The sequence below is a fragment of the Heloderma suspectum genome, chromosome 5 (genome assembly GCF_057233095.1).
Source record: "Heloderma suspectum isolate Gila_16-S chromosome 5, 16-S_ref, whole genome shotgun sequence".
Lineage (NCBI taxonomy): Eukaryota > Metazoa > Chordata > Lepidosauria > Squamata > Helodermatidae > Heloderma > Heloderma suspectum.
Genome location: NC_139462.1, coordinates 71917835 through 71941355, shown reverse-complemented (window position 1 = coordinate 71941355; position 23521 = coordinate 71917835). Strand labels below are relative to the sequence as shown.

Genomic DNA, 23521 nt, shown 5'->3' with positions numbered 1-23521 from the left:
ACAGAGGAAGGCAGATGTAAATGAATGAACAAATGAGTTGTCCACTTTAGCTTTAAACTGTGATAAGGGCAAGGCGAACTGCTTGTAAGATAGATGACTTGCAAGATTCATCAGTATACTTTGTATGTCTTTGGACAGTTAGTCAGCTTTTGTATTTGATTTTGATCCATTTAGGTTTTTACATACATATTCTAGTTCTGCATTCTGTGGTTTACCACATAAGCTTTCCCAATAAAATACCAATTTAAATAAAACCTATTGAACACTCATTTCTATAAAAACACTGAACTCTGGCCACCAAAAAGCAGCCAAATTGACAGATTTTTCTATTGCTTTTACATAAGACAAAAGATCAGCCTTTGGTGAGTCCCTAGTTAAAGGGGATTCCATAGAGCAAGCACTGGGAACACTTATCTACAGGCTTTTGTTTTATAACGTTTTCCCACCATTCTGCCAATGACCCTCAATGTAGTGTACAGTAACAAACATTAAAACAACCAATCAATAAAAAATTGAATGGTTAAAAATCAAGCAGTCACACAAACAAGAGATAAAATAGCCGAACACTTTACTTGACAGCAAACAATTACTTCAGACCAAAAGCTTTCTTTAAAAATCAACTTTTGGCTACTTGCCTAAACACAAAGAATGAGGAAGAAATATTGATCTCTTTAGGGAGGGTATTGCACAACCTCGGTGCCACTATCAAGAAAGGTCTGCCTCATGTCCCCACCTGCCATACTTCAGACAGCAAGGGAATGATCAGCAAATGATGTGAAGTGTCTGAACAGGCTTATAGAGAAAGTGACAGTCCGTGAGAGATCGTGGTCCCAAATAATTATAACATGGAGATCTGCTATAAGACATCATGGTGGAGGATAGGGATGAGCCTTTGTATGTTGGAGTCTGCATCTTAACTTGTTATAGGAAAGCAATGGAGAGTCAATGAGACTCTGAGCACTGGTGTTAAAGGGCTTTTCTACACAAGGTATTTATCGTGCACTCATCATTCCCTACTGATTGTTGTTATGGGTTCTTTAGATGATGACTTAACCCTCCAGTTTTGCTTCTGTGGTAACCAGCAGTTTTGGTGAGGTTTTTAGAGTGGGGAAAATGTGGCATTTAATTGTGAAAGCAAAATAAACTGCCTTTTCACTTGTGTATTTGTCCTATTCCACTATACCACAGGGCCACTTAGAGGTTATGTAGCAGAAAAGTAGGAAAGGAAACACTGTTCATGTAGTGCTCAGATCTCAATTCTGCAACGAAGCCAAAAGTAGATACAGTGGATTAATAGCCTCATGTAGAAAAGCTCAAAGTTTACTTGGTAACTTGCCATTCCAGGAGGAGGGCTGCAGCACTCTATACCAGCTGAAGTTTCTGAAGACTTCAGTCAAGCTACTACTGTTTTTCTTAGATATGAGTTTTTTCTACTGATGAAAAGCTAAACTCGACTCAAACACTTCCTGATTTACTGTGTAACTGAGTTGCAGTAGTACCTTCTAAAACTACTCTACTCTCAGGGTCAAACTAGATGTTATCTCAACAAATGCATGGTCCCAACCCTACAGATGCTGAGATAATGGGGAATGAGTGGAGATTTTTCTTCTTCTGCAAATGCCCCTAAGACTGGGGTTTCTCCAGAGTCTAGCTGTAAAAAAAGATCTGGAAAAACCACTGAGGGGGGAGAGTGGGCATGAGAAAATCTGGGGAAGAGTAAACCCCTACTGCCTGCCAATTCTGCCCTTAATACACAATCCCCATCCTGAGACTTTGCTTTGGCATTATGAGGCAAAATTGGGATTTGGAACCTTGTGTTCAACTTACAGTATTACAGCACAATTTTGTGCATGCTTGCTCAGAAGTAAGGAGTGGGACTAAATCCTTAGTAAGCATGTTTTAAGCTGCAGATCTAAAGGTTATTTTGATATGCATTTGGTATTGCTTGGCTGAGCTAATCCTGATGAATTCAATAGAACCTAACTACTGTAAAGGATCAATTGTTTCACGTGCATGGCTTAAATGTATATTAAAAAGGTTCACTGTCATTTATCTGGATGTAACGCACATTTTCTTGACAATATAGGTGAAGTAATTGTTGCTCTCCTTGTTTTAAATTACAGCAGGAAAAGAGTCCAGAAAATGCAAGAAATAAAGGTATGTTACTATGGAACTATTTTTAAAATCCAAACTTTACTGTTTATCATTAATTGGAATGCAACGTTTTTGCTTCCTCAGGCACAATCCTATGCATGTTTAGACAGAAAACACTCCTACAGCTCCCAGCATTCCCTAGCCAGCCAGCAAACCTGTGGCCCCTAGATGGCATCTTAGCATATTTTGGATTTCCAGGTCCGAGGTCAGGGCAGCACTCTGACCTCAGAGCAGGAATCTGCACTCCTGGCCCCTCCCTGGCCCCCTCACAGCTGACATGGAAAGAACTGCACTGGCTGCTAGGGATGTATGGGCTGTGTAAAATCCACTCCATCTGCGTTTCATGGATTATCAGGCACCTTTTGTTCCATTGTCCGCTCACAGACGGATGCGATTTTTTTTCCCATCATGCGGAAAAATATGTAAATAATTACATAAGTATTTATGTAAGTATTTACTTTTTTTAAAATAGTTTTTATTCTATTTTTTAACTTTATAAATGAAATAAACAATAGCAAAAACCTAATCAATAACTACAATTTCCCCAAAATACAGTATTCTTAGGAGGACACAGCAATAATGAAAGAGGAAAAGAAAAAAAAAGAGAAAGAAGAAAAAGATTAATTTTCAACTCCATTACACAGAAACTTCAAATCCCATTCCACTTAAAAATTATACCTATAACATTGGCAATATTACAATTCAATACAGTATAAATAATCAACCTTACATTTCAATATCATATCATCAGTCTTATAGCAAGGAAGCAGGACTACACTTCATTTCCAGTAACCATATATTGCCCTTCAGCTAGGAGTGCACGAAAGCCACTTACCTGGTCTCGCAGCTTGCTTCGCGGTGGGGGGGAGGCACTTCGCTGCTCCCCCCGAAGTTCAGGCCGGGGGGGGAGGCTTCCTGCCTTGCCCGGCCGAAATTCAGGCCGGGGGGGAGGCTTCCCACCTCGCCCGGCTGAAATTCAGGCCGGGGAGGAGGCGCCTCGCCTCTCCCGGCCGTGAAATAAAAAGTAAACAAAAAACAAAAAACACCCCCGTGATAGGCTACGTGACGATTAACGTAGCCTATCACGGCTAGAGCTGCAAAGTCAGCCATGATAGGCTACGTTAATCGTCACGTAGCCTATCACGGGTGACTTTAAAAAAAAAAAGTGCGTACGCAAATGGCGGCCCCCATAGGGAGCCGCCATTCGCGTTCCTTGTTTGGTCGCTGTAGTCTACATAAATCTTTACATAGACTACAGCGAAAATAAGGGCAATGCAAATAGCGTTGCCCTTATTTTCGCCGTAGTTACGTAATCTTTACGTAGACTTCAGCGACCAAATAAGGAACGTGAATGGTGGCTCCCTATGGGGGCTGCCATTAGCCGTACGCGCTTTTTTTTTTTTTTTTAAGTCACCCATGATAGGCTACGTTAATCGTCACGTAGCCTATCACGGGGGTGGTTTTTTTTTTTTTACTTTTATTGGAATGGCGGCAGCAGCAGCCAGTCGAAAGACCGTCTGCTGCCTCTGCCCCTGTCGATGACCTGACAAACCGCCGCTGGGACCCGCCGCCGGGAGGGACATTCGGGAAAGGTAAGTCCCATCCCGGGGGGTGGGTGCGGGGGGTGGGGGTGTGTGGAGAATTTCTCCCCGAAATTACTTCGGGGGGCCGAACACGTTGGCACTCGGCCCCCCGAAGTTTCGGGGAGAAATTCTCCCCCATCCCTACCTTCAGCTAATATATAATATTAAAGCTTAACAATTTAATCAGCCAAAAATCTTAGTAACCAATCATGATAGTAATAGTAATTAAAAAAGGAGATTTAAAAGGATTAATAATAATACTAACAAATCACTAATACATTTTATAATATTATATGATAATAAATCTTAAAAACAACCTTAGAACCATCACTAATATATTTTGTACTAGATATATAAATGAGTATGCACATTTCTATACACCCTCAGACAATAAATTTAAGTACAGTATATCATATCCATTTTAAAAAGAAAGGATTTAAAGAAAAGAAAGAGAAAGGAAAAAATGAGAGAAGATAAACAAAAATAACAGATATATATATGAGCAATTATCTCTGGCCTAGCCTGAATCTTCCAGACTAAACAAAGCCAATTAGCAAAACATGTTTGTAGATTCCAGTTCATGGCAGTGGAGCAGAAATCTCACGTGATTTTCCATTTAGCCATGCCTCCGCCATTTCATGATTTAGAAACTTCTTCATCTGGTCTTCAGAAAAAATGCAAAATGTAGCAGAATATTTTAAGTGATATTGTAAGTTCATTTGTTTTGCCAGATTTTTTGCCTTGGTAAATTGCCTTCTTTTATCAGCAACCTCTTTGGTGTAATCCGGAACTTTATCTTGTTTCCAAAAAAGGTTTCCAGCCTCTCTTGCCAAATGCAGGATATAACTTTTTGTGGAGATTCTTGCAAATTGGACTATAACCGTATAACCAGTCCTTTTGGCATTTGACACACGGAATGCCTGCTCAGTATCAAATGAATAATCAGATGGTAGTATTTACATAAGTTACCTTAGTAGTTAGTAGATAACATTTAGCATATTGTCCCCCATACCATTCAACATTTCGCCAGCAGACATTTACGTATTTTCCTATGAATTTATACGCAGAAATTTTGGGAAAGTAAAAAAATCATCCGAAAGCTCACGGACTCCGCACAGCCTGCGGTGGTCGCTCTGCAGCGGGTTGTGCAGGTCAGATTCTTAGAAATCTGAACTCCTTTTAGTCCATCTCGAATTTCTCCAGCATCCCTACTAGCTGCCTCTCTGCGGTCACAAAATTAACCTCAAAGGGGGTAGAAGGAGTGTTCTGGTGGGCAGGGAGGGAAGAAGACTGGAGAGGCTGAGATACGAGCTATCCTGAGGCCTCTCCAGCCTCCTTCCCTCCCCCCTGACTAGGGATGCTGAAGAAATTCGAGATGGATTAAAATGAGCTCGGATTTCTAAGAATCCGACCTGCGGAATCCGCTGTGGAGTGGTCTCCTCAGGCCCTGTGGAGTCCGTGGACTTTCAGATGATTTTTTTACTTTCCTGAAATTTATGCATATAACTCCATAGAAAAAAATATGCAAGTTTCTGCTGAGGAAACGTAGAATGGAATAGGGGGCAATACACTAAATGTTACATACTGGGGTAAATTAAGTAAATATTTATGTAAATATTTATGTAAATATTTATGTAATTTCCGTATTTTTCCACATGACGAAAAAAAATTTGCATCTGTCTGTGGGTGGATGATGGAACGAAAGGCACCTGACAATCCGCAAAAGAAAGATGGGGTGGATTTTACACAGTCCATACATCCCTACCTCTGACATACCTCAAACTAGATGGGCAGAAAAGCCTGTCTAGCTAAAATTCACAGCAGAAAGAGCAGCGGAGGCAATGATTGCCTCCGCTGCTCCTCCTGCTCTGCGCTAGATCATAAGTCTCTGAGCTTGGAGGCTTATGAGTATTAAGTGTGGAAGTATTAGGATTGCGCCCGCCTATGTTTTACCTGTTTTTCAACATAATATGGAATGGATGACAACATCTGGAATAACATGACCTCTCAAAGTTTGCTAGCACTGCATTTTTACTCACCGTTCAGTGGTAATGCCAGTTTTACTTACAGAAGTGTGAAAAGCTCAATAGAATTTCCTTTGTTCTTGAAGCGTGTTTTGGTTGGTTTACTGTGCAAGGGACATGATGAAACTACATAGCTGCATAATTTATGGAACTCTGTAAGTCTTATTAGCAGCAAAAGATAAAATGTTAGTAAGCATCCTTTAAAAAAATGTATAAAAGGAGACATGGTTGGTTCTGAGTCCATCTCCTAAACTTGCACCAAGTGAGAACTGTACTATGGGGTTAAATCTGTGGCTATGAAGGGGCAAGGAATATATTGCCGAAGCACATGAGCTTTGCCTAGGAATATCTATGATAAAAAATAAGGTAAAGAACCTAATGAGCAAGCTTTTCTTGGTGTAAATTATGCAAAATCTTAGAGTTGCACAGATCTCCTCATGACACTTATCCTGTTCCTTTCAACTGAGAGATACACAATCTTTGCTAGTAGTTTATACACATTCAGAGCAAAGTTAAGTAAAAGTTGTGTAGTCCCAGAATGGAAGGTAAGGGTGTAAAGACAAAAAACCAGGAAGCTATAGAGGTGGAAGGTGCCTCCTAAGTCTGTTTGAATCTGGCATGTTTCAGGAACTGTACTGCATATGAGCTGAGGAATATCTTAATTTTATTGTTATAAGATTTGAGAGAAAACTTTATTCTTCTATGTATTAATCATGGTACAGCCTGTGTTCTTGACTGTTTAATCAGAGCTCTTAAACATGCTTATATAAATACCTTTTTAAAAAGAGGCTTTTATTGTCTAGCTTGACTGTCTTTGTGTCCATGCCTGAATAGCAGGGGTGCAGGACTTAAGGCCAGGGGGGAGAAACTGACCCTCCAGGGGTTCCAATTTGGCCCTCTGGGATTTCCCAAAATCCTCACCTCCTTCCCCAGCCACTGATCATTTGGTGGTTTCCTGGCTTTTGTGCAGTTTCCCCCATAGTCTAAAAGGTTAAGATGCCTTTTATAAGGCTTAGTGACTGGGAGCAAGAGCTTTAAGCTACAATGTACTAGTATCTTTGGTATTTTTTGGCCCTGTACCTTTTGCCTTTGTCCCTGCCCACTGCTGGCATGTGGCCCCCAAGAGCTACTCTGAAAAGGAATTTGCCCCTCACGCTGAAATTGGTGGCCATCACTACATCCTGTGGTAGCAAGTTCCATAGTTTAACTATGCGCTGTGTGAAGAAGTCCTTCCTTTTATCTGTCCTGAATCTCCCTCCAAACTAGGGATGGACGAAAGTCACTTACCTGGTCCCGCAGCTTGCTTTGCTCTGTTCCTCCCAGCCGAAATTCTGGCTGGGGGGGAGGCGCCCATCCCTCCAGCCGAAATTCTGGCTGGGGGGGGAGGCGCCCCGTCCCTCCGGCTGCGAATCTTCCTGGCTGGCCGGGCGCAAATGGCGGCAGCCATAGCCACTGCGGTTTGCGTCCCTGCAGTCAGCCGCGTGATAGACTACGTAAATCCTTACGTAGCCTATCACGGCTGACTTTGGAGGAAAAAAAAGCGCGTACGGAAATGGCGGCACCCATGGGCGCCGCCATTTGTGTTCCTTATTTGGGCACATGTAGTCTACGTAACGATTTATGTAGACTACGGCGAAAATAAGGGCAATGCTATTTGCGTTGCCCTTATTTTCGCCATAGTCTACGTAAATCTTTACGTAGACTACACGTGCCCAAATAAGGAACGCAAATGGCGGCGCCCATGGGCGCTGCCATTTGCATACACGCTTCCCCCCCACCAAAGTCAGCCGTGATAGGCTACGTAAGGATTTACATAGCCTATCACGGTGTTTTTGGAAAATTTAGCCATGATAGGCTACGTAAATCTTTACGTAGCCTATCACGTTTGTTGTTGTTGTTGTTGTTTTTTACTGGGAAATGGCGGCGGAGGCAGCCGGTCGGAAGACCAGCCGCCGCCGAACCGCCACCGGGAGCCGCCAGCGCCAGGGACATTCGACAGAGGTAAGTCCCATTCCGGGGGGGGGGGGTGGCGGCGGAGAATTTCTCCAGCAATTTCGGGGGGGCCAATGCATTGGCATTCGGCCTCCCGGAGATTCGTGGAGAAATTCTCCGCCATCCCTACTCCAAACAGCTTCATGGGATGACCCCAGGTTCTAGTAGTATGTGAGAGGAGAGTGGAAATCACCCTGACTGTACCCACCCCCACACCTTCCCACCCCCGTTCCCAAAGCCTAAGAGCATAAGAAGAGCCGTGCTGGATCAGAGCAAGGGTCCATCTAGTCCAGCTTTCTGCTCACACAGTGGCCAACCAGCTGTTGACCAGGAACCCACAAGCAGGACATGAGTGCAACAGCACCCACCACCCATGTTCCCCAGCAACTGGTGTACACAGGCTTACTGCCTCTCTTACTAGAGGTAACACATAGCTATCAGATCTCCCTATCTGGTGATCCAAGGGATTGAAACTGGGGCCTTCTGAATGCAACATGTGTGCTCAACCACCTAGTTATGTCTCCTGAATTGTTCAAATTCAAGTTATAGTTGTGAGCCACTGTGTTGGCCAAGCTAATTACCTTCATTAACATCACAGGCAGATTGTTAGGAATCCAGTATTATAGCACTCATTCATTAAATGAGATCCAGAAAAAATCTGAAAAGTTAGAGGCCAATCGATAGCCTCCCGAATGTAGAGTCAATTCCTGCTTATCCCGTTGAAAGACTGGGCAGAACAGCGCAACATTTTTGCTGGAAAACAAGCTGGATTTCTATCATTTGAAATGTGTAGAAGACATGCACATACATGCACACACTGAAGCCTCCCATCTAGAGTTCCCATCAGATCTCTAGGAACCCTGACGTGCCCAACAGGTGGCAGCAAAAGCTTCCCCATTAATTTCATTAATATGGGAGTACTCAGTGTGTGCATCTGCTTTGACATGCAAAGCTGTTTCCTTCATTGGAGTTAATGGAAGCTCTTGCCAGCACCCGGGCACTGATGCCTACAAGGAATTAATGGATTAGGGTTAAAAAGAAAATTACGACTACCAAGAATGTGTGTGCATAAGCTTTTCAGTCCCCCTCTGCAATCAAACATTGTTCTTCTGAACTCACCGTGAAGCTTGCTCCAAAATTTTTGACTTGCTTTGTAGGTTTTAGAAGTGCTATTAGTGAAGAAGTTCAGAGATTTGTAGATGTTTAAGTACATGCCTATTGTATCTCTCTGTGAGAGATGCCTCATGCATGTTGCCTTCCTCTTATACAACATCAAATTATCTAGAAAGTCTTTTTCTGCACAGCGGCTACTGCTAAGCAGGCTGGCTCTTAAGCATGATTTCTGAGCATGCTGCCTCCACGCAGTGAAGAATATGTTAAGGGAGGTCACTAGCACTCTGCAAGTTGGCAGGACCCAGCACGCTCAGAGGTTCATTAGGTCTTCAGTTTAAGAGACTAACCAAGTATACAGTTGTCGAAGGCCTGTAAAATATTCCTAATAACTCTATCCATTAAAGTCTGCCGACTTTAGTTTAAGGGATGAATCCAAAATCCTCAAGCAGCTATGCAAAATACTTTTTTGCTGCATCTGAGCGTTCACACCTTGGTACCCATAATAACCACATTTGACTTTTATCCGAGATTCCCTACATGCTCCCTTCATGTTTTTCCTTCTGCTGAAATATGAAGATTTCCTTGATTAGATGAAACACTAAAATACAGGGCATTCTTTCACCAAAACAACAACCACGCTCCACTTTCCCAAACACTGACATTTAATCAAATGCACATTTTTTTTTAATGCTCATGCTTCTATATTACTTGTTTTTCTGTGGTTTACTGAGGTAGTCATAATATACACTCATTCTCCTATCAAGCTTCACACCCTGGTTTCAAATTCTAGTTAGGAAAGTAAACTCTGATTAGACATAAGCATGGTTAATACTGAGGCCAACATAACCCTTAACTGTGGCTATAGCAATTGGGGTGGGGGGGGGGGAGAATTCATGTATGAGAAAAGAAAAGTTGGGGAAGTAGTGTACAATCTGAGGGCCTATATTTCATTCCTTAATGCCTAAAGGATTAGGAGTGTTATGTCTGGACTGGCCTACTGATTTGAATATTTTATATATTTCATACCTGCAGTAAATGGTTATAGGTAGACACAAGAGCATTTCCATGTTTAGACCTATCAGGAGTGGTGATGGTCATACTGTACTGTACTGTAGTACTGTAGTAATATAAAGTTAAGAACATAAAGAAGAGACATGCTGGATCAGATTAAATGCCTATTTAGTCCAGCATTCTGTTCACACAGCGGCCAACCAGCTGCCTATAGGAAGCCCCAGCAGGAATGAGCACAATAGCACCTCCTCACTCATGCTTCCTTGTAACTAGGGATGTACGAAAGTCACTTACCTTTTCGCAGGGGTGCTTCGCAGTGGGGGGGAGGCACTTTGCTTCTCCCCCCAAAGTTCAGGTGGGGGGGAAGCTGTCCTGCCTCGCCCGGCCGAAATTCAGGCCGGGGGGGAGGCTTCCCGCCTCGCCCGGCCGAAATTCAGGCCGGGGAGAAGCGCTCCGTCTCCCCGGCCGTGAAACAAAGTGTAAAAAAAAACCCCAAAACCCCGTGATAGGCTACGTAACGATTAACGTAGCCTATCACAGCTAGATTTACAAAGTCAGCCGTGATAGGCTACGTAAATCGTTACGTAGCCTATCACGGGTGACTTTGAAAAAAAAAAAAGTGCGTACGCAAATGGCGGCGGCCTATGGGCGCCGCCATTTGCGTTCCTTATTTGGTCCCGGTAGTCTATGTAAAGATTTAAAAGTTTACGTAGACTACCGGGACCAAATAAGGAACGCAAATATCGGCACCCTATGGGCGCCGCCATTTGCGTACGCGCTTTTTTTTTTCAAAGTCACCCGTGATAGGCTATGTAATGATTTACGTAGCCTATCACGGCTGACTTTGCAAATCTAGCCATGATAGGCTACGTTAATCGTTACGTAGCCTATCACATTTTTTTTTTTTACACTTTGTAATGGCGGCGTCGGCAGCCGCCCCCGCCCCCAACGAAAGGCCGACGAACTGCCGCTGGGACCCGCCGCTGGGAGGGACATTCGCCAAAGGTAAGTCCCATCCCGGGGGGGGCAGGGGGGCAGAGAATTTCACCGCCGATTTCAGGGGGCCGAATGCATTGGCGCTCAGCCCCCCAAAGATTTGGGGAGAAATTCTCCGCCATCCCTACTTGTAACTGGTATACAGAGGCATACAGCCTCTAATACTGGAGATAATATATAGCCATCATGACTAGTTTCCACAGACAGCCTTATCCTTCATGAGTTTTTCTAGTCCCCTTTTAAAGTAGGGATGGACGAAAGTCACTTACCTGATCCCGAAGCTTGCTTCACGATGGGGGGGGAGGCGCTCCGTCCCTCCCCCTGAAATTCTGGCGGGGGGGAGGCACCCCGTCCCTCCCTGCCGAAATTCTGGCCGGGGGCGAGGCGCCCCGTCCCTCCCCACCAAAATTCTGGCCGCCGCCATTTGCATCCCTGCAGTCAGCCGTGATAGGCTACGTAAATGTTTACGTAGCCTATCACGGCTGACTTTGAAAAAAAAAAGCGTGTACACAAATGGCAGCACCCATGGGCGCCGCCATTTGTGTTCCTTACTTTGGCACATGTAGTCTACGTAAACATTTACGTAGACTACGGCGAAAATAAGGGGAACGCTATTTGCTATTTGCGTTCCCCTTATTTTTGCCATAGTCTACGTAAATGTTTATGTAGACTACACATGTCAAAATAAGGAACGCAAATGGCCCATGGGTGCCGCCATTTGCGTACGCGCTTTTTTTCCCCCCAAAGTCAGCCGTGATAGGCTATGTAAACATTTATGTAGCCTATCACGGTGTTTTTCTAAAAAATCTAGCCGTGATAGGCTATGTAAATCTTTACGTAGCCTTTCATGTTTGCTTGTTTTTTGTTTTTGTTTTACTTGGAAATGGCGGCGGTGGCATCCAGTCGGAAGACTGGCCGTTGCCGCCGCACCGTCGCCGAACCACCGCCGGAGTCGCCGCCGAACCGCCGCCGGAGCCGCCGCCGCCACCAGGGACATTCGACCAAGGTAAGTCCAGTCCCGGGGGGGTGGGGGGGCAGACCGTTTCTCCACCAATTTCAGGGGGCTGAATGCGCTGGCATTCGGCCTCTCCGAGATTCATGGAGAAATTCTCTGACATCCCTATTTTAAAGCTGCCGAAGTTGGTGTCCATCGCTAAATTCCATGGTAGTGAACACCATAACTATGCACTATGTGAAGTACTTCCTTTGTCTGTCCTGAATCTCCCATTACTTATCTTCTTGGATGACCTGTGTTTTAGTATTATGAGGAAGGAAGAAAATCTGTTCCCTGTCCACTTTTTCCACACCATGCATAATTTTCTACACCACTATCATGTCTCTTCCTCCTTGCCTTTTTCCTATGCTAGAAAGCCCCAGATGTTGTAACCTTTCCTAGGGATGTGTGAACCCACCCCTGCCCAGGTTCTCCAGGCACCTGCCCAGCCCCTTCCCCCGCACACCAGTCCCTAGACTGCACTTGAGCTCCTCCTGCACTCAGTGAGAAGCCTGCACTCACCCTGGCAGCCGCATTGAGCTCCGTGGTCACTATTTTTTGAGAAATAAAATGGCGATCGGAAAAATGCACATATGCACAAAATGCTCATTTTTGTTAATGCACATACTTGCATATGCATGAAAATGCACACATTCGAAAAACGCAGATTTTCGCACATACGCAAATATGTGAATTTGTAAAATGCACATTTTCACATACACAGATATGCACACTTTTGAGATCGCCATTTTATTTTTTAAAAAATGGTGACTGCAGAGCTCGATGAGGCTGCCGGGGTGAGTGTGGGCCACTCGCCGAGCATGGGCAGTGGGCGAACAGGGGCAGGGGCTGGACAAACGGGGCTTGGGGGTGTGAGCGCGTGGGGGGTTTCCACTGGACTCCTGCACCTGTGCTATCCCTAACCTTTCCTCATAGGGGAGCTGTTCCAGCTCCTTGGTGACATTGGTTCCTCTTTTCTGCACCTTTTCTAGCTCTAGAATATCCCTTTTTAGGTGCAGGAACCAGATCTATACACAATATTCGAAGTGTGGTCGCATCATAGATTTGTATATGTTGCATCCCTGCTCTTGGGCTGCAATCCTATATTCACTTATGTGGGACTAAGTCTTATTGAAATCAGTATGTTTTACTTCTAAAGAACCATGTATAGGATTGTGTTGTTAGGATCTATAAATGGCTTTCCTGTGAGGAGGAACGTGTGTCCAGGCAAAACTCGAGTGCATTGAAGTTCTCCAAAATCCACCTCGAAGCTCATTCTGTATCATGCCTATATCAGATTGTGATCTTTGGTTTTTTTATATGAAAATATGTGCATATTTTCATGCGTATTTTCTCAAATGTATGCATCAATTATGTACATCTTTGAAATGTCTGCATTCTTCTCCCATTGATTAAAGCATGTTTGTGTGCATTTTCAAAAGTTAAGGATGGACAAAAGTCCTTTACCTGGTCCCGCAGCTTGCTTTGCGGTGGGGGGGGAGGCATTTCAGTTCTCCCCCTGAAGTTCTTGGCAGGGGGGGAGGCGCCCCGCCCCTCCCGGCTGAAATTCAGGCTGGGGGGGAGGCGCCCCATCCCTCGCCACCAAAATTCAGGCCGGGGGGGAGCGCCCCATCTCCCCGGCCGCGAAATAAAAAAAGTAAATAAATAAATAAATAAAACACGTCATAGGCTACGTAACGATTTACGTAGCCTATCACGGCTAGATTTTCAAAGTCAGTGTGATAGCCCTCGTAAATCTTTATGTAGCCTATCATGGGTGACTTTGAAAAAAAAAAAGTGCATACGCAAATGGCGGCGCCCTTATTTTCGCCATAGTCTACGTAAATCTTTACGTAGACTACCCCTGCCCAAATAAGGAACACAAATGGTGGCGCCCATTTTTTTTTCAAAGTCACCTGTGATAGGCTATGTAAAGATTTACGTAGCCTATCATGGCTGACTTTGAAAATCTAGCCATGATAGGCTACGTAAATCGTTACGTAGCCTATCACGTGTTTTTTTTTTTTTTTACTTTACTTTGAAATGGCGGCGGCGGCAGCTGGTTGGAAGACTGGCCGCTGCCCCCGCCCCCGCCGAAATGCCACCGAAACGCCGCTGGACCCGCCGCCGAGAGGGACATTCAAAGGAGGTAAGTCCCATCCCGGGGGGGGGCGGGAGGGGCAGAGAATTTCACCACCAATTTCGGGGGGCCGAATGCGTTGGCATTCGGCCTCCTGGAGATTCGTGGAGAAATTCTCCGCCATCCCTATCAAAAGTACACATTTTTTCATGGGCATTTTTCAAATGTATGCATGCTGTTGCCCAGTTTGGGGGGGTCCGTGTATCACATTGCAAGACTGGAAATGTACAGACTTCAACTGCAGATTGCATTCGAGTCTGTGTTTGGTCCAAAGGACCAAATCTTGATAAAAAATGAACTGAAATGAATTTCTCATACATCCCTAACAGTGTGAGTTGTCATCTGTACAGTGCCTACTTTTGCCTTGGTGGCTATAAAGCAGCAGCAAAAATACTTTGATTTATACATTGTAGATTGTAATCATGCTACTGACTGCTGAGCATAGTTCAGATGTTGCTTATAGGGGTTCCTTTATATATTTATTGCCTGATCATTTTTATTTTATTATTTTGGCTATTTTATGTTTATGGTAAATAGCTCCAACAAAGAGACTGAACTGAACTCTGACTACATGTTTCTTAGCTGTCCGCTGTCCTCCTTGAGCACATTGACAGAATGGCATATAAGTGGCATAGAAGTGTTATAATAATGGCATATAATAATGGCATATAAGTGTTATAATAAACTACAGCATGTTTTAGTTTTTCATAAGTAAACTCAATCCACCAGGAAAATAAAAATAGAGAGAGAAGCTACTTAAGTCATTCTGTGTTCAATACTTCAGCTCAAGTAGCTTTTGAAACACATTATACCATATACAGGGAATGTGATTTTCTTTTAAGAATATCTTATCTAAAGGAACTTGGCTGTGTATATTCTGGAAGTTTCTTCTGAAATAAATCTGCCCTAATCTGCCTGCCTCTAACAAGAATATTAAGAATGCCTTTAAGGCTATAATTGCTGAGGGTAATAGATTACTTTTGGTCTCTTTATAATTAGGGATAGAAGGATGAGTAGAATGAATAAAGCTTACATAAATTTTAAACATATGTGGATTTATCTGATATATTGATTGTAAGGCCAAATACTGCCTTCAGTGACTGGGGTGGGTTCACCTGACATGACAACCCACCATGGGCCTCCAGCCATGGTGGGTTGTCATGTCATCCGAACCTGGTGCATTCTCTCCAGGGTGGCTTAATTTTCGTGAACAAGACACCCTGACAACCCATGGCTTGTTGTAAGGTTGTTCATACCCATGGTGGGTTGTCATGTTATCCGAACCCAGGAGAGCAATTTTCTTGTTGGTTGCCAGGATTGGTTACAGAGCCATTCGGCAAAAGTGACAATAAAGCCCATGCCGCTCTTCATGATCTCACCAGTGCTGCCTCCAGCTTCCCTTGCCAGTGGCTACCCCTCCATCAATGCCCAAATGGCACTTTGGAGGGTCCATCACTTGTTCACCATCTGTGTAAAAATAAATAAATAATAAAATTGGTGCTTTGGGAGTATGCAAATAAGGGCATGGGTTCTTGTTTTTGTTTTTTTTTCCCATTCCTTCACAAGTAGGTAAGAGTGCACTTGCCAGTGTGATATGTGTAGCCTTGCCATGTCAATGTCCTTGTATGTGTCAGCTGTCAAATGGAGCATGGAAGTGAGAGAACTGGAGTAGGTGCACCAAGTGGGGGCATTATCTTCCACTTAGCAATGTAATTCTCTCACTTTTAACTGTTGAACTGACACTTCTCAGTGTCCTCCACCTCTTCGACACTTCCCTGAGTCTCCAGTAAGTCCAGAAAGGGGAAATATTGGCTCCCCACCCTTTCTGTGGCTTCTTTTCTGAGCAGTTACTGCTGCATTGAGGCTTTAGTCCCTTTAGGATAGAAGAGGCTTTAGTCCCTTTGGGTTTAAAAATCCCAGGTAGTTTAATAGTGAGAATCTGTTTCTTCTATACGCCTGAAATATCTTATTGCATACCAATATCTAGGGATGTGCGAACCAGCAAAAGGTAAGCTCACTGAAGTTCTCCAAATGCTGTCTCAAAGCTCATTCTGACTGGAGTCTGTATCGGATTGCAAGCTCCCCCCCCCCTTTTCATATGAAAATCCATGCATATTTTCATCCATATTTTTCCAAATGTATGTACACATCAATTGTACACATCTTTAAAATGTACGTATTCTAGGGATGGGCAAATTCCCTACCTGCTGCTCTGGGGGGAATCCACCTGCAGAGGGGAGGTGATCTGTTCCTCCCCCCGGAATCCTGGCCAGCTGGCTCTGCTCTGTGGCAATTCTGCAGAGCCACTGGCCGGCCCCGAAGCACCAGTGATACGGCCACCATGCTGTATCGCTGGCTGAGGAGTATTGACTGCGGACACAAATGGCGTCCAGTACGCCATTTGCGGCCATAAAGATCTTAGTTTAAGGTAAATGCAGCTGTAAATGGCTGCATTTAGCTTAAACTAAGACCTTTACAGCTGCAAATGGCATACTGGATGCCATTTGCATCCACAGTCAATACCCCTGAGCCAGCAATATGGCACGGTGGCCTTATCGCTGGTGCTCTGGAGCCAGAGGATCCGGCTGAAGAGGATTCCTCAGGGAGGCAGTGGTAAGTGTTCCATTCCGTCATGGACTCTAGGGGGCTGGATTCTTTAGAATCTGGCCTCATTGGGGTCCGTGGCAGAATTCTCCGCCATCCCTAACGTATTCTTCTCCCATTAATTGAAGTGTACATGTGCACATTTTTCAAAAGTACAATTTTTTCATACACATTTTTAAAATGTATACATGCTGTAAAAAGCATTTTGGGGGGTCCATGAATCACACCGCAAGCTTGGAAATGTTTGGATTTCGACTGCAGACTGTATCTGGGTCAGTCCGGAAGGTGCAAACTTGGTAAATACTGAAAAAAAATGAACTGAAACTAATTTCTTATACATCCCTACCAGTATCCCACAAATTCCATTCTTCTTCTCATTTGGCCATATTCCTATTTTCCAAATATAATTGAGTTAGACAGCAATCCTACCAGGATAGGCAGCTGCCTCCGAACTCGGAGGCGACTGCCTATCCAATGTGGGTCAGGAGAACCATGGAGGGGATTATCCCCTCCTCACTTCAGCCCACCCTGCATTTGCAGCTAGACAGCTAGTTTTGGGTGTCTAGCCGTGGAAAGGCAGAACAGGGGAAGTGGCTGTCAGATGACACATTGGATGTGTCGTACCGGCATTTCCCCCTTCCCCACCCTGGAACACCTCCTGGAAAGCCCTGTTTTCACTGCTCCATGCTCCTCTTCTGAATGCAGAGCATGGGGCCATTCCAAACTGCCTGCAAGGCAGCATAGGAAGAGGGGGAAGGTCAGTTCTCAGGGAACTGACCTCAGAGCGTGGGCTCCAAGGTTGGTTTGCGGAAACTGACATATCCTATGGCAGTCTAGCCACTGACTAGCAGCCATAGGATTGCTCCCTTAATTGCATCCCTTAATGGATGGATTTATTATCACTTCAGTAATGCTGAGCAGAACCTGAGAATAATAAACTCTCTTGCATTAGCTTAGATAACCAAACAGTGGTTTTGTATTATTATGCATGATTTAGCTTATTTTGGCCATATTAATGTACAACATTTCCTTTACTAAATTGTTGGATTTTTAACTTGGTATAAAATCAAGTCAAAAATAGATCTCACAGTAGATCTGTGAGCAGATTCTTGCAGGATTTTTTAAAAATTCAGTAGCAACTAAGGAGAGAGATATTCTGAAGCCTTTCTACCCATGCCATTATTGCAATACAACCCCCAATTGCTATTTCTCCTACAGGAAAAATAGCAGCATGGGGTTGGGATTGGCAATTTTCATTGTGAAAATGGTGTTTATAGGGGGGAAAGAAATAGCTTCCTGCCTATCATGTAGACCCTGTCCAAACTGGGCCTTCCCCCATCCAGCTGCTGCTATTCATTTTTTAAAAAAATTATGAGAAAGCCAATAATATATATCCTGATGGCTTCAGTATTTGCACCTTAGGGTATCATATACATAATCATACAATGAACTTATTAAATACTACTACTGGGTATATGCTGAAATAAAGAAAGAAACAGAAGGAGATACAGAAAACTATTTGTCATCATATTTTCAATAGTATTTTCCAGCAGTAATGGATATTTTGGATTTTCATTCCATTAGTCAGATAATCTATCCCCTCCCCCTTTTCTACCCTTCATGTAAACTGTGTTGTGGACAGTGCCTCTAAAAGTATATAATTTTAGGATCTCACTAGACTGTCCTCTATCATCCACAGCCAAAAATAGATAGAGCATTAGAATATTGACAGGCAGCTCTTTAATTACACCATGAGTTTTTCAAGTGTTCGAGCCCTTTCATTTTATGCTTACCTTTAACAATCAGAATACAAAGTGACTTGTTTGCCTGCAGATCCATTTCACATTATTATGAACATATTGCCTGCCTTTTCTGATTTCATTAACAAACATCTGTTCCTTTACTGATCTTTATCTACCAGGAGTATAGAGGAGGCCATATGGGAATAACTTGCTGCATGTCTGTCATTTGTTTAATCCTTGGAAAACAATGTAAAGTACCTGCACAGTGCTTGAAACTCTAAAGCCAGCCCTCTGTGGAAAGTAAGACCGATACTGTAATTAGCTTCATAGAGTTGTCAGAGCTTGAACTTCCTTTTATTTTCAACACATACAGAACAAAAATAATGTAAAAGAGTAGGAAGCAGCAGAACAATTGCCTGCCTTAAAATAAATTACAATAGTACTAATCTAAAAGGGATCTTATTTGATTTTTTGATTCTTTCTTGGAATTTGCCAGACCATCTTCGGATGATTTCAAATGCTGAAGAATGAGTTGTAATTTTAAGGATAATATAAACAGTAGGTAGCATGGCATTCTTTGATATTTCTTTCCATCATTGAGCCAAAGCTTCTGCATTGTAATGTATAACATGTTTTTATCTCTGTATAGGATAAGTTGTTTATTGTTTGGCATCATATCAATGGATCACTTTAGGTAGTTTGATTTCATCTAAACACTGGCCAAAGTGAGCTGACTTTGAATAGTTTTGAAATGTTCAGTTGTTTTAATATTGGTGACTTTTCTAACAGCCTTTGTAGTAAAGACTTGAATTATTAGATTAGTGTTCCTGAATTGTGGTTGCTACCCTGCCCACAAGCATTCATTTGAAAAGAGGATGCTCTTTTAGTGTTACCTCCTAATTTAGGTCAGATAGAAAAGCTTGCTTGGGGCTAGGTGGCTGTCACAAAGGAACTGCCTATCACATCATGCCCTGCCATGATATAATTTAGCAATGTCCCCATACCCAGAAGCAATCTGAAGTCACTTGGGACAGTAAAAGCGTGCCCATTCTGTCCCCTTAGGGCAATCTACTTGCCCTGTTTCAGCACAGAAATGAATTTTGCAAGCCATTAGGAAGATGAGCATGGACCTGTTTGGTTATTATTCTTTTTTCCTGATAAAATATTGAGAGAAAGGGTTTGTTTGTGTGCTTTCCCCCTTCTTGTCCTGTACTCCCCTCATATTGTAGCTGTTCTTCATGTGTGTCTTTCTAAAGTTTTAGTCTCAATATTGATTTCACATGTTTGGCCTGACCAGATGGCATGGCCCTGTGTTCCGTCTTCTAAGATGGTCTCGTTCTCTGCAGATATTACTCAAAATATTTACACCAGCTTTTGGAAGAAATTTAGAGCTTCTTTCTCCAAAAGTGAGGAACTGTGTCATTGACAACATGGCATATGTAGTAACATCGTTTGATAGTTTGTTGTTTAGAATTCATATTCTGGACCAAAAAGGACAGATGATCAGTCTTTGAACAGATTGACAGAAATTTTTAGTACTGTCAGAAAAGATAAAGACAAAGGTAATGGAATGAGTTGTAGATTATGCCCAAATGCTACAAGGGCACCTGAGCAGACATGGGGGTAGATGTATAGTCATGTCAGGGACAGTTTCCTACAGTGGAGAGAAAGGAATCACTGCTTTACAATAGTTATCTTACAAACTAGCACAGCAAATCCATGAGGTTTGAATAACACCTTATTCCCCCCTACTCAGTATGTTATATTCTAATTTACACATGGGTTTGAAACCTAGATTGAAAATGTCTTAGACATTTACAGAAGATCCAGGATTGGTTACTGCACAAAAATAAAAACAGTTAGCTTTCAGATACAAAACTACCTGCTACTTTATGCCAGTCAGTAGCCTGCTAATGTTTATCCTTGCTTATCTGTGTCCAACATATACTGCTGAAAGATGCCCTATTTAATATTTTGATGGCAAAAGACCCACAACAATGGGACTAAGCTTTTTTTCTATCTAGACAAACTCTCCCCATTGAAGAGCCAAAGAAAGGATGCTGTGAATGTTCCCAGTAGATGGCAGTGGTGTACTCAGTACATTAGCCAGTCCTTTGCATCACTTAATTACATATTTTCCTTTTAAAAATAATAATAAATAGATACAAACTGGAGAGTTAATTGCTGACAGCTTTGTGGAGTTTTGAAGCCTGAAGTGTTACCTTATACTGTGTAGTTAGCCGCACCATCTGAACATCAACATACAACATAAGGATGGAGTTTGTTTTTGCCTGCCTTTAATCCACCCCAGAGAGATTTCATTTCTCCCAGAGAAACAGCTTACTTCTGGGGACTTGCTGCTAGAAAATTTTCACCGTACATAATGAAAGAGAGAATGGGTGTTAGTGCACACTGCATAAATTTGTAGTGTAAACATTTATTACCCACCCACGAAGTTGAATAGAAACTTTAAGCTCCTTCCTTGTTTCAAAAAATCACATGTCTTCTTAATAAGCTAATGAGGTAGCATTTTGATTCCACCTTTAAAAACAAGATTACTTGATTGACCTCCAGGGTATTAAGAGGTCTCCAAATGATACTGCAGATGCAAAACAGAATCTTTTATTCCATTCTTTGGCTGTAATACAACACACCTTCCGTTTTATTGCTCCTTAAATTCCAAGCCAAAATAAGATGTTTTAGGAAGGCTCAGCAATGCTCTCAGTGAATGACTAGACTTATACATAATCAAAATAGGAAGTAAGCAACAAACTGCCAACATCTTCCCAAATCATTCAGAGCTTTCCAAAGCCCTACAAAATAAAAATGCCATTATTTACAGTGCAGTCCTGTATGTTTTACATACATGAGCCTTGTTGTCATGCACTTGTCCTCCCCTCTAGGCCAGGGTGGCCATAAGGAGCAGATGAAAAGCATCTTCTATTTTAAACAAACTGCAGTTTGTCATTTTGCCTAAACCGACTAGTTTAAATGATCATTTGTCCAACCAAGCTGAGATCAAATCATGGTTTCTGATCTTGACTTGTTTTGATAAATCGGAAGTTAAACTAATCATGGATCCTGGTTCACAAAATGTTAAACTGTGGTTAGTGTTCTTTAGAAATGGAAGCAGATATTTCCAGTCTCCTCCTTGCAGCTTCACCAGAAGAGACAGGAAAGGAGAAAGCAGGCAGAGTGGTAGTGGGAGAAAGGATTAGGCAGCTCCTTCTCTTTGTTGCTTCTCTACTCCCAATTATGTTTCATCTTCGACTGTCAGCAGAGCTAATATATGGCTGCAATTTAGTTTAAAAGAGACTCGGTCATTTTCTTAAAATATGTGATGAGATACAGCACACTGATAGGCATATGGTAGTAAGTTACAAATATCATGTAACTAACAAAATAAATATATTCTTACATTTTTCCTTATGAGCATTTGCATGTGGGGTGGGACAAACACCAACAGGGTTGTGTGGCAAGGTGCTTATGTTGGCTTGCTTCTGATTAGCATTATTCGAAAGACAATGTTGTTTTGATTCCTTAGAGTGCTATTTGTATCCCTACCGCCATACATCTCTCAAGCTGTTAAAAGGATAATCGAAACTTCTGTTACCTTGAAATGTGCGCTCAGTGAGTGCTTCCTTTCCTTTTTCATTCATTCTGTGATTGCAGCAGTGCACACTGTACAGATGCCTACTGCAACAATCAATGTATTCATTTTGTGTGTTTAGTCTTAGCATAGAGTTGGCTGATGCATTTCATCATCCACTTAGGCCATATTCCTGCTTACTTCAAAATCACCCATTTGCCACTGCTGCACTGGAACACTACGAATAGTGTCAGAGCCTGTTAATGCTTACATCATAACTGGGAGCAGATATTAAAGTGAAGTATAAATTAAAGACTGCTAAAATGCTGCCACTAACAATTACGGTGGGGCACTATTCTATTTCTCATTTCTTTCCAAAGGTCGGATTAATAAAGCTTCATGGCACATTAGCATAAGGGGTGGACCTAGCTGTCTGTTTTTATTCTGCTTAAAGCCTGGTGTTTCTAAGGGGACTTCGCAAGGATTGAATACATCCGTTCTTGACTAGCAGTTTAGGTGAGTAATATTTGGAGCCCTTTTCAGAAAGGACTCTAATCAGACAACTGCTGTCAGTCAAATGCTTCTTGGCTTTTCAATATATTTGTGCTAAGGAAGGCCATTTCCCTTGGATTGATGGAGTGGGAGGGAAAATATTTTTAACAGCTCTTGAGTAGCTGTGACTCTCAAAATGAAACCATTCAAACTAGGATTGCATGTAATATTAAAACAGGACCACCCAAAGTTAATTGGAAAATGCACACCAAACTTTTATAAAGTACATGCAACAACTTTATATTTTGTATACTGTGCAGTCATGAAGGTACCTTTCACTGATAGGCCAGTCATGAGTCTTTAATATCACTTTATTCACAGTCTGTAGCTTAATTTTTGTACCAAAAAACATAATATGAAATTCCCTACCAGATATTTTATCACAGCAATTAAGAAGTCGCCTTTCAAAAATGGTCCTCAGTATGCAAATGACTCTGTTACTTCTGTTAAGATAGCTCCTGTGACTTTAACAAGAGAAGTCATAATATAAGAATGCTGTATTTGAGAAATACAGGTGGAGCTTTATTACATTTTACATCATGTTGTGTTTTCTATATGGCTGGTTGCAGGGTGGATCACACTGCACAGTGCTTTGACACAGTGTTACCACAGTGTCATAGTGATGGCTACTAGCTAAGATTACTTTTCAAAGAGATAAGGCAAAATCATGGAAAATCAAAAGCCAATCAAAAGCTATTAAACATGGCAGCTAAATGGAAACTCCACATTCAGCTGAAGTGCTTTTGAATACTAGATGCAGGAGCACAAGCAAAAGGGGATGCCATCACCTTCAGCTCCCAGAGGCATCCGGTTAGCTGCTGAAGCAGAATGCTGGACTATGTGGGCTTAGCAAGGCAGTTCTTGTTCTTATGAGTGGTTCTGTCCTCCAGTGTGGCTTCTGGAGTATCTTTATTTAGTCTGAGAAAACTGGATCTAAGTCTAAGTGCCATGCTGACTGGCTGTGGGAAAGTCAAAATTGTACAGCTTCAGTTGTCATTTCTACTTGTAAAATGTGAATAATTGTGCT

The 23521-nt window shown here is 42.6% G+C and overlaps 1 protein-coding gene across 1 annotated transcript in view; it reads left to right on the top strand.

Annotated features, from left to right (window-relative positions):
• The window catches only part of FSTL5 (follistatin like 5), a 683196-nt gene that overhangs the window by 114590 nt on the left and 545085 nt on the right, over nucleotides 1-23521 (top strand). The window contains exon 3 of the mRNA XM_084856378.1: nucleotides 2124-2157. Coding sequence (XP_084712504.1) covers nucleotides 2124-2157 — 34 coding nt within the window. The remainder of the gene's footprint in view (nucleotides 1-2123; nucleotides 2158-23521) is intronic.